The following is a 12,552-nucleotide window of genomic DNA, read 5'->3' on the forward strand; positions in this document are numbered from 1 at the left end:
CCTATTTGGAATAACGGAATTTCCCTTAAAAAAGGGAAACGTTGACAGTGGGGGGAGATTGGACGGTTGCACCCCAGTTTCTAAGGGGGGCCAATGCTGCTTGTTCCTCCCTCTGCTTTTCAACATTGCAATATATCGCTACCGTAGCACAACATCACTATCACAATGTTGAAAAGTTGGCATCACCCAGCGCTATGGGACGTCTGCTTTTAGGGCCTGAGGGGCTTAGTCAGTATGGACAGGGGCACTCCTAGGAATTTATTGGATTTCAAATCCCATGGAGGTGGGGGCAGGCGCGGACTTTGGTAATATGGCCCCCACCCAGAGCAGGACAAAATAGAATAAATAGGCATCGTTATCATCATTTTGTGCTCCCTTGGCTCGGGGCGGGTGAGGCGCCCGCGCGGCCCCAGATCCGGCGCTGGTGGAGGAAGCGAGTTTCCCCGACGGGCCGAGCTGCCCCTGTGGATCCCGCTGCCTGAGGCAGCCGCCTGCCCTTGCCCTCGGTGGCAAGCAGAGGCTGAGGAGGCGCCGGGCGCGGGGCTCCGTCCACTTGCCCGCAGCCGTCGGGGAAGGCGTCGGGCCGGGCTCCGGGTCTCGGCGGGGCCGGCCGGCAGAGGGCGGCGCTGCGCCTGGCCTGGGCGTGGAAGCCCTGCTGGCACGTTGTTTCCCACGCCGCGCGTCCGCGCCGCGCTCCCGCCTCCATCTCGGCTCGCTCCCTGCCGTCCTCCGCCTCCGCGCCCGCCTCGCCTCGCCTCGCCTGCCAGACTCGCATCCCTGCCCGGCGGCGGCGGCGGCGGCGCAGCGGAGGCCGAGCATGGCGCCAGCAGCGGCTGCCGGGGCGCGCGGAGGAGCGTCCGGCCGGGCAGCCCCGCTGGGTGTGCTGCTGCTGCTCGCGCTGGGCGCCTCCTGGGCGGCGCGCCCGCCGGACCGGAGCGGGCGCCAGAGACGCGGCAGCCCGCGGGACGAGGCGGGCGGCCTGCGGGGTCGCGCCGGCGGGGGAGCTCCGGAGGCGGCCTCGCTGCTCACCACCTCCTTCGTGCTGAAGGGCGACGCGGCGCACAACCAGGCGATGGTGCACTGGACGGGCGAGAACAGCAGCGTAAGTGCGGCTCCCTCGCTCGCTCGCCCTGCAAAAGAAAAGAATGGGGTTTTTTTGGGGGGGGGGTTGTAGTCACGTGTCAGACTGGGAGGCGGCAGGGGGAACCCGACCCCGGGGCATGTCCAGGGCATGTCTGGGTGCCCGGCTCTGGCAGCGGAAGAGTTAACCCGAGGGCGACGGGTTGCCGATTCAGACTTCTTCCGAGACTCCCCCCCCCCCCCGCCGCCGGCTGAGCGAGCGAGGAGCCCCTTCATCCCTCTGCCGGGGCGGAAAGGGCTTCGCCTCCGAGGCTCCGCGCCGCCTCTCGTCTTCCGACGCCTGGTTCGCGAGGCGCGCGCGCCTTGGCTTGGGGATTGGACGGGGATTCCTTGGGATCCTGCGCGGCGCCGGCTGGAAACACCGGGAGACCCAGAATAGGTTGCGGCGAAACAATGGGAGACGCCCCCGCCCTCTTCTCCCGCTCAGTCTTTTGGTGCTGTCAAACTCGCCTCTCGCGGAAACGTATTGTCTGTCTAAATGCCCGTGGCAATTAATCTAATCGTGATTTACCGTTTTTCAGATTTTTTTTGTTAACTTTGCTGCATTCAATGCACATTCTGTGGCAGACCTCCTTTGCAATGTCTTATTTTGAAATGTATAATATTTTAGTTTCCTGTTAATTTTTATGTATACTTTATATCTGACTTTCTTTGGTATTGTTTTATTTTGGATTGTTTTATTTGGTGTTTTAATGTAGGCTGTAAACTACATTGAGGTTTTTTTCTTAACAATATAAAGCAGTATAGAAATTAGATTAATGGTGATCCTTCCAGATTGTAGTCAGAGGCTTCCATCTAGCCTTCCACATGGTCATAGAAAAATGATGCATGATCCGCCAGAGAGCTTCATGCTTGCCACAACACCTGTCTTCTACATCTTCTTAAGAATGCCATTTCCTTTCCCCGGCGCCTTGGGAGTTGTTTCAGAGGCATAGGACCACGTTGTCACACACATGGGAAAAGTGTCTTGCTGGTCACACACAAAGTTGCCCTGGGCAGAGCGGCCACTGGTGTTTGAGGGAAGCTAGTGCTTTGCTGTGGTTATTGGGAGCGAGTGAAGTTGAGGTTGTGAGCACCAGCGTGGCTGCAAGATGCTTGAGTGGTAGATGTGCTTGGGTCCCTCTTGGGCCCAGTGAATGGTCTGGAGAACACATTGCTGGATCTCGACTGAATTACTTGGGCATGTAATCCCCATGTAAGCTGGATGGTGGATATTTAAATTAAAACACACCCCAGACAATTTGCTTCCTTTGGCAGAGCAGCAAATGGCTCCTTCTCCCAACCAAGACCAGCTGATTTGGGGTTTCATGAAAAGGCTGCAAATTGCCAGTTGTTTAATTCCTTATTGCATTTTTGTTCCCAGGGAGAAGCACTTGTATGATTTTCTGCCTCATGTGCCAAAATAATTTGGGTTACCTTGACTTGGTTTGTTGGGGTGGGGTGGGGCAAAGGGGTATCATTTTTTGTTCTGTATTAGCAAAAGTGAAGCTCTGCTTCCAGCCAAGAAAAGGTGGTGAGTCACAAAGTTATTTTTGTACCTGAGTAGGAAATCCCATCCCATGAAAACCCCTGTTTTTTTCTTCCCTGGCTGTAAAAATGACAATAGTTTGCTGTCTTTTTGTGACAGCCAAAGCCACCTGCCCAAGGTGGATGCACCTCTCTACCTAATGCTATGGCTAGCTCTGACACACATGTGCACTTACATGCATCCTTAGAAATACAACATCCATTGCCTTTTTGAAAGCCATTTCTTACACTCTGAGGTCGCAAGAATACTTAATGTACTACAAATCTAATAGTTTATGTATGCAAATGCTGTGGCCCCCTCGCCACCTCCTGTGGTTCCCACTGAGTCCTGTGACTTCTCAAAGGGTTCTGGATGTTTCTGATAGTTGATTGGAGGACTGTGGTCAACACATCTCAGTGCATACGGAAGGAGAATGGTGGAGCAGAGCGCTTGCAAGTTTCAAGGTTTCCACAAGTTCTTGGTGGTGGGAGGAACATATTGAGTTTCCCAGTGATTATATGATAGTATTATTAGCTAACCCACAACCTCTCTGGCAATTCTGGAGGACAACTCGTTTCTGTGGAGGTTGAGGATTTGATGATGGTAGAAAACTCACTTAAGATACTCCTTAAAACTGTATTTCCTCTCCCTTTCTATGTCCAACTGAGTGGCAACGTATTTCTAAAGGGATGGTCTAGTGGTGGGGCTCAAGGAAACATAGCAATCCCAAGTGCTTTGAGGTAGGTCAACTGCTATTCTATAACTATTGGAAAGAAGAACATTTGTAGATCTTGAAACCAAGGCCAACATTGTCCATTTGGATCTATTAAGTGTATTCATTCATCTCTACATGGTTCTATCCTTATTTCAGACATCGTGATGTATCAATATATCGCCCAGCCCTATTCTACTTGACTGTTTGGTGCCACCCTTTTTCATAATCTTCCACCATAGAAGATATAAGTTCAGAAGTGATTGGAGCATCAGATCTCCTTAACCAGTTTTCTGCTGGTGTGGACAGAAAGCAGTGAAAGGGAGGTCATACACACACAATGCTCTTTTCTGAACAGCACTAGCATTGCATTGGGGGACTGCCCTCTCAGTGAGGGATTCTTCAGGACTTACTTGAAGATTCCTCCTATGCCCACATGGGGGATTGGTGGTTCTTGGAGACTAAGAATATGTTTGAACCATTGCCTCATGCTTGCCTTTTGTTTGTTCCTCTTCGTTTCCATACTGTTCAGGAGATACTGATTTTTAAATCACCAAGGAAATGATGATTTTTAACTAAATTAATTTTCCCGTTTTGTAAACCATGTATTTCCTTCGCAGATCTGCACACTGATAATCACACATCAATTAAAGCATAGTTGTTGTGAATAAATAAATAAAGTCTTTGTACTCCCTAGGTCATGTAGCCAACAAGCCATTTGCCCTCTCACAGAGTGATGTCTGCTTACAGACAATAAGGACAAATCGTGGAATTGCTGGATTTTTCTTTGGCATTATCTGAACATATGGAAGAACACTAAGGACATGCTAGTGTCTTTAAATGCAGACTTAACCCAGTCACAGGGCTAGGGCTGTGTAGGTGAAGATGAAGAATCACCATTCCTACTACACATGCCCCTGTTGTACTTCAAATTACACCCCCTCTTCCTGCTTTATTTGTGATTGGGGAAATTCAACATTTACTGTCACAAGTAGTTTGACCCTAAGCAGGATTATACCAGGTGTTTCTCATATATCCTTGTGCAGGGCCGGATTTAAGTTTGATGAGGCCCTAAGCTACTGAGGGTGATGGGGCCCTTTATATGTCTAGCTGTCCTTTGTCAACAACAAATTGTCGCTGTTTTTTGTGTTGAATATATGTTATATGGTAATTTCTTGACCTAATAGGTATCTAAAGCCTGTTGCTGTATGTAGGTTTTTTTTGTTTTTTGTTTGTTATATTTTGGAAATGTACATTCAGGTTTTTCCCTTTAATTTTTTGGGGGGTCCCCAAGAGAGTGGGGCCCTAAGTTATATACGTTTAGCTTATACGTAAATTCGGCACTGTCCTAGGGCATTCCTTGGGAAATCAACGGATGCATCCTCAAGGATTATCCTTGCCTCCCTTTCCTAAAATCCCAGGTTGTGTTTTCTCTCTTATTTTCAAAATTCAGACATTTTGTTGTGAGCCACCCCCACCCCAATGTAGCCACCTTAGAAAAATGCTCTGGGAATATCCTTTGGTGGTATCCAGTCTTACAAGCAAATCAAGGAGCTGAAATGATGTTATACATCTGTGCCAGCAGCTTGTTCATTACCTTCAATTTTTGCTTCGTCTTCGTGTGATGGAAGATTCAAAGGGATAGAAGTGGTGGTGCAATAAAATATTTATCTGACACATAGGCACATATGCATTAACCTTTCCACTCCTGTTAGTGCTTGCTGGCAATATGCTGTGAAACCACAGAATTTGCTGATGGCAGAGAAGTGGCAGAACCACCAGCACCGATTTCGGGCAGGATCACACCAAAGTCAGCACCAATGGCAGACTGGGACATTGCCAAACATGAACTCCAGGTGCTGCTTAGAATGACAGAATCATATAGTTTAAAATACAAAATAGAAATCTAAAATGAAATGCTGTTGTTGTTTAGTCGTTTAGTCGTGTCCGACTCTTCGTGACCCCATGGATCAGAGCACACCAGGCACTCCTGTCTTCCACTGCCTCCCGCAGTTTGGTCAAACTCATGCTGGTAGCTTCAAGAACAATGTCCAACCATCTCATCCTCTTTCGTCCCCTTCTCCTTCTGCCCTCCATCTTTCCCAACATCAGGGTCTTGTCCAGGGAGTCTTCTCATGAGGTGGCCAAAGTATTGGAGCCTTAGCTTCAGGATCTGTCCTTCCAGTGAGCACTCAGGGCTGATTTCCTTAAGAATGGAGAGGTTTGATCTTCTTGCAGTCTATGGGACTCTCAAGAGTCTCCTCCAGCACCAGAATTCAAAAGCATCAATTCTTCAGTGGCCATGATCTTGTTCCCCCCTCCCCCCCAAAAAACCTAAGATCAAAAAATGAATAGAACCATAGAATCTTAGAGCTGGAAGGTGTCCAAGTGTCATCTAGTCCAATCCCCCACAATGCAAGCATCTAGGCTAAAGCTTCCACAACAGACGGCCATCCAATCTCTGCTTCAAAACAAACCTCCAAGGAAGGAGAGTCCACCTCCTCTTGTGGGAATCTTCACCTGCCAGACAAGGAAGGAGCCAGTCTGGCTTCTGCAGGGAGGGGGTTCCAAAATGAGGCACAGTAGAGACTATGGTGGTTTTTTAAATGATACTTGGTTTATTTACACATCTATGCAACCTGAACCTAGATGGAGGGATTGCAGATTATTCACATCCTATGGGGGTCTGGCTTCCCCCTTCAGGGTAGCATTGCATTCAAAGGACAGCAAAAAGCCATCCTCTGTGTCTCTTTGTTCCAGCTAGTCCTGCCCAGCTCACTTGGACTTCTGCCCCATCTTCTCATTTTCTCTGCCAACCAACTCCAAGGACCTCCCCAAGCCTATGGCATTCAAAGCTGAAGCCCTAAACCTTGCATTTTCCTCTTTCCACTAGCACCCAGCCACTCCCCTATGCTCTCCTGTGGTTTCCTGGATGGCCACCCCTGGCTTTTGTCCCCTGCTAATGGCCCAGCCAGCCAGCTCTACCTGGGCACCGTGACTCTTTAGCATAACTCAGCGGTCGGCAACGTGCAGCCCATGGGCCAGATGCAGCCCACAAAGACTGTTTTACCGGCCCATGAGCCGCCTGCGCAGATACCGGAAATCGCATCTGCGCATGTCCAGACACTGAAAATTGCTTCTGTGCAGGCATGATTTTTGGTGTCTAGGTATGTGCAGAAGTCATTTCCGGCGCCACAGACATGTGCAGACGCGATTTCCAGCGTCACGCTGCACCAATCTTGGCCACGGGCAATCTCCGTGGGAGTGATCCGGCCCATGGCAGGTAAACCTTGCCGACCCCTGGCATAACTAAATCCAGAGGGTTTCCCTGTCTGGCAAAGTTTAATCAAACCTTGATTAATTCTAACTTTTACTAAATCCAGGAGCTGTGGGGAGGAGTTGGCACATAGGAATTTAGGGGAATGAGGCCCCCTCCACAAACTCATAACAATATATATGTTAAGTAACTCTTAGGGGGATACCCCCCCCCCAAATGCCCAGTCTAGTGAGCATGCTTTGTTGCCATGGAACGAGGACTGACTGCTTAGGAAGGGAAAATGGAAGAGGAAATAGAATGAAGTGCCTGGAACCCTGAACAGAAGCGCTTCACACTGCAACGTTTTGTTGCAGGTGACACATGTATTCTTTAATCCTGTGATCTGTTAAACTAGAGGCTGATACTGGGTGTGCCCCCCTTCGTTTCAGAGATCAGGAAGCAGTTTGCAACAGGGATTGTTGTTTAACAATCCCGTTGTTAGACTAAAAAGAAGTGTTAAGGTTTCTGAACGTTTTCTTCTTTTTCCAGAAAATGCCGATGGTAAAGAGAGGAGACCATTTTTAAATCCACATAATAGACATTTCCTTTTGTTTATTACATTGCTGATGGTTTCTGTTTTCAACTTTTATTCTGTACCCCCCCATCCCATTTTCACAACTGGTAAAAACTAGGAGCCGTTGGATGTAGCAGCTCCGCCTAGTAGGTGCTGTTATCGTTTCAATAAAATGAAGACCATTTTACTCCTTTAGTCTATCATATAGTATGCTTCTATGTACAAAGTTATACACAATGTTGGTTATGTTCTTAATGTCGTAAAGTAAGTTTGCATCTCATATGCAGTTACAGTGGTACCTCAGGTTAAATACGCTTCACGTTACAGACGCTTCAGGTTACAGACTCTGTTAACCCAGAAATGGTTACCCAAGGTACCACTGTATTTGTTTCTTATGTTTCAGTCTCTTCCAACATTTCCATTTTTTGTGGCTTCAACATTTTTGAAAATCTTACATCTGTAGCCAAGCAAGAGAAAGGATTTTCCTGTGCTGGAAATCTTTTTCCTTCCAACCTCTCTTCACCACCATTAACCTTTTTGCTCCCAGGTCCCCATTCTTCACCTGTGTTGACACTGGGAGGAGATCTAGATTGTGCCTTGCATCTTTAATATTTTAATAAAAATAGAAATAGTTCCATGTTACAGCTTCATAGTTTATGTTTGATTTGATGCTTATTTGAATTTATCTTTCTATAATAAACATGTAATAAACATATTCCATATAGTCGTTGCTAATAAACACTGGGATTACCTATGCTCTACTTTATGAAGGTTTGATACAGAGTGAGCTCCACTTTTAAAAACCAGTCCCTTCTTCCATCTGTCTTCACAATAATTATCAGTTGTGAGTATTTTGGACATTGTTTCCATTTTTACAGAAGCAAATTCTGAGTACAACCGTTTCTGAAGACGGTTGTCCCACTTTTCATTGCTGCCAAGGGATGACGGAGGCATTGAGAGAAAGGTTTCAGACTTAAAATTCTAAAGTGGTGGCTTTGTTATAGTGCAGTGCGAAGGAGGGGTTTTGGTGCTCTTCCTCTGGGGCGAGTGTAGGGTTGGGGAGAAAGCAATTATTGTCTCTTGCCCATGGGCCCATTGAAAAACCAGCCTAGATTAGGTGACTTTAAAAAAGATTCAACATCATCCCCTGTGGATCATACTATGTCTATCACTGTACCAGATTCCAAATGAAAAATTAATAGACTTGGCCCTGCCTGCAGGCTTATAACTGAGAAAACTCAACACATGAGGGAAAAGGAAATGGGATAATGTGTCAAAAGTTAATTAGGAAAAACAGAGACTGCTGGCAGTGAAGGGGAGACTGATTCTTTACACCAGAGCTTTCCAAACTGTGTGACACATTAGTGTGTTGGCGTGTCACACAAATGCTCTCCGCTCTTCTCCCAGGGCTGGAAAGGGGTACGTTTTCCTCTGGTTTGCTAGTAAAACTGAATTAGTGTGTCACGAAATGATGCACGTCTAAAATGTTTGTCAACAACATGAAAAGTTTGGAAAGCTCTGGTCTAGACGGACCAAAGGTCTGACTTGATGTGGGGAGGCGTCTTATGTTCTCAGCTGGATATTCACAGTTTGAATTCTACACAGGAAAGGACAAAGGGACAATGAAGCTTATTTTGATGCTGGGGAATTGTTGTTATTTTTGTTTCTATATATTTATTAAATTTGCTAGTCACTTAATCCTGCCCAGGGCAACCCAAAGCAACTTACAACCAACCAACCAACCAATGAAACCAACAATAAATCCCACATAAATACATTAAACTAAGAGGACAGAGAAATACATTAGAAACACCCCGCCCTCTTCTAAAAGGTTAATAGTTAAAGGCCAAATGCCTGATTATAGGGGAAAGTTTTTGTAACAAAGGTGCCAGACAAGCCTCCCTAGGGAGAGCATCCCACAAGCGAGGATCCGCCCCCAGAAAAGGCCTGTTCTCATGTTGTCAACCTCCGAAACTCTCATGGAGGGGGCACATGAAGAAGGAGCTCAGAAGATGATCGCAGGATGCGGGTTCATATGGGGAGAGACGGTCCTTGAGGTATTTTGGTTCTGAGCTGTTTAAGGTTTTATAGGTCAAAAAACCAGCATTTGAATCGGGCCCAAAAATTATTTGGCAGCCAGTTCAGCTTAGGAAGCTCTAATGTAGTATTTCAGCACATAAAGAAAAAATGTGTGATAAAAATAGTATAAAATACTAGATATTAATGCAGCTCATTGAATAACCACTGCTACAGAGAAAGAACTTAGACTAAAGGTTATTGGTGACAGTGAATACCAAAAATGTACATTATCAGTATTTAGGATGTTTGATGTAGGGAAGATTTAGGAAACTGAAACAAATAAATTGTATGTTTCCTCTTTAAATTGAGCTCCATGCCAAGGGTCAAGGAAAATTTAAATTGATTACTGGTATGGTTGCAGAAGGAAATTGTATCTAGTGTATTTTATGCTTATAAATTAATAAGCTGGTAGGCTGTGGCTTTTTCATTGCCCCTTGCCAAAACACAGCCATGGTCTGCTACATAGATACCTGAGGTTTACAAAGGACTGTATATCTGTGAACCCTGTATCAGCAGTTTTTCAGGTTTTACCACTCTTCTTGGTCGCAGTTCTCAGGATTTCTACCTTCATGTCAATGGAGTCATTCCTTTGAGCACTAATATGATAGAAGCATTGTGAACTTAATTTTGGAGCATTTTGTTACCATTAGCATTTACTTTCGTAATAATTTACCAAACATGGCATATGACAGATATTTCTAAAAATTCTGGTGGGAGGTATTGGGGCAGAGAGCAAGAGCCCAGGGTGTATTCAGAGGTGGAGAATATTGCATTAGATTTCTTGATTATAATGCTAGCACTTCTGTCCTGTTTTCTAATGATTCTTTCACACTGCGGTACCTGTTATATTATGAATTTGTGGCTTTTTAACCAATATACCGGCATGACATGCTGAATTTCATTCACAGCCATGGCCATGGTGTGACACAACAATGAACAACCTTGGACGGTTTTCTATTCCCTCAGCCTTCTTCACACACATGCTTCTGTTGCCCCCATGCCCCTCCCCGTGAAAACAGCAGGAAAGAACACTATGCTGACATACTGCCCAAAATTTTGTAATTTTGCCCCCCTTTATTTTTTGGGTTAAGGGAATCAAATAACACCGAAATAAGTCCTAAACACGCACTACATCCCATTAGTTTTACAGTGTTAAAACTACAGTGGTACCTTGGGTTACATACACTTCAGGTTACATACGCTTCAGACTCCTCTAACCCAGAAATAGTGCTTCAGGTTAAGAACTTTGCTTCAGGATGAGAACAGAAATCGTGCTTCGGTGGCAGCGGGAGGCCCCATTAGCTAAAGTGGTGCTTCAGGTTAAGAACAGTTTCAGGTTAAGAACGGACCTCCGGAACAAATTAAGTACTTAACCTGAGGTACCACTGTAATTTCTCCTGTTTCTGTCTCTCACGTGAGATCTGACCATTCACAGGTCTAAAGCTAAAGGAGCTCTTACATTAGAGGGAGATCTCCTGACAGCAGCTACTGGTCTTGTCCAGGACCTGTCACATATGGACTCTGTTGTACCTTCCTCTAAATTCTGGAAAGGAAGGAAATCCAGATATCCCTGTTGTCTCTCCTGGCGATTACTTTTGTGGGGGAACACAGATAGATCCACAGGAGGCAGCGTGTTTGTGGGTCCCTGGATTGAACGGTGATTTCTTTTATTTTGACTGTTTGAAGCTGATGGCCGTCTTAACAAGAATTATTTAAAAGCAGCTTGCATTCCCAGTGGAATGCATGTAGCCAGACAACTGATCACCCAGTTGCCAGCAGTCTGAGGAATAAGGCAGGATGAAAGCGGAGGCGGCACAGCTGCAGCGGCCTAATGAGGATTGGTGGCGGCAGCGAGTGCTGAGGCATGAGCATGACACCCAGAGCTGTGCTACGTGTCAGAGGAGATGGAAGCAGCTCCAGTTGGATTTTATTATTCTGTGTAAGTTACCTTGAAGCACCTGAGGCTATCCACAAGATGCGCACATACACACTGCCAGGGGAGAAGGGATGAGGGAAGATGTACATCCGAAACAAGGGTGGGAGGAGACCAGAAGCACCTTCTATTCACCATGAGGCTGCTGTAGAGGTGGCATTGTGGAGACTGCCAGGAGGCAGCAGATCTGGCCTCCAAGGACTGTGTGGCAACTGTTGCTGCCACAGTGATGCCTTTGGTGGGGGCTGAATCTGCTGTCCCTGCCGATCCTGTCACCTGAGGTGGTTGTCTCACCCTGTCCTGCCTTGAAGATCCTTCTGGATTGAAAGGTGAAGAGAAACAACTAACTAAAATAGGCAGATGGTGGTGGTGGTCTAATGGAGAGCTTCTGTGGTGTAGTGCGATGAAAGTGCCAGACTAGGACTGGAGAGACCTGAGTTCAAATCTTCAGTCAGCCATTAGCTCACTGAGTTACCTGGAGCAGTCAGCCTAAGCAACCATAGCTCATGGAAAACATTGCATTATATGGTTCCCTTTACTTTCTTTAACCTAGATATCCACCAGACTGCAGCATTAAACCCCAATCTAACTATATTTGCTGCTGAAAACCTGTGTTTGTCAACTGTGTTTTTCAACTGCTCAAGCCTGTTATTCTCTGTCAAGCAAGAGTCACTTTTGCTTAATTTGTTAATCATTGTATTAAATCAGAAAATGATTTATCTAGATAGGGCATTTGAATATGTGCATGTTGTTCTAGTCCTACACAACTCCTCTACTCGGTTCATTGTTCTGGTGAGGTTTTAGGGTGGAGGTTTCTGGCTTCAGCTTCCAGGCATAAGGGCAGTTAAAGAATCCATTTAGCCAAACAGATTAGGCATATTTTCCATAGTATCCACTGGTATCTAATTCAAAGCTTCAAACTGTAACTCTTTATTAAGTGATTCTTGAGATACAGTGGTACCTCGGGTTACATACGCTTCAGATTCCAGACTCTGCTAACCCAGAAATAGTACCTCGGGTTAAGAACTTTGCTTCAGGATGAGAACAGAAATCGTTCTGTGGCAGCGCGGCGGCAGTGGGAGGCCCCATTATCTAAAGTGGTGCTTCAGGTTAAGAACAGTTTCAGGTTAAGAACGGAGCTCCAGAATGAATTAAGTTCTTAACCCGCTGTATTGCTAAGAATAATTAATAGTCTCTTGTGTTGACTAGTGCCTGGCTGGAATATTTTCTGGGACTCTTTTATAAGCCGCTCTGAGGTTCTCACACCATACATTTGCAGTGCTATTGGGTCACTTTAATAGTCACGGTTTCCTCCTAAGAATCTGGGAACTATAGTTTGTTAAGGGCACTG

General features: G+C 46.1%; 1 protein-coding gene across 1 annotated transcript in view; it reads left to right on the forward strand.

The window, feature by feature from the left end:
- Nucleotides 1-788: 788 nt before the first annotated feature.
- Nucleotides 789-12,552, forward strand: part of SORCS2 (sortilin related VPS10 domain containing receptor 2) — a 127,895-nt gene continuing 116,131 nt past the window's right edge. The window contains exon 1 of the mRNA XM_083748570.1: nt 789-1,102. Coding sequence (XP_083604696.1) covers nt 818-1,102 — 285 coding nt within the window. The 5' untranslated portion in view covers nt 789-817. The remainder of the gene's footprint in view (nt 1,103-12,552) is intronic.

The sequence above is a fragment of the Podarcis gaigeae genome, assembly GCF_964106915.1.
Source record: "Podarcis gaigeae genome assembly, chromosome: 7".
Taxonomy (NCBI): domain Eukaryota; kingdom Metazoa; phylum Chordata; class Lepidosauria; order Squamata; family Lacertidae; genus Podarcis; species Podarcis gaigeae.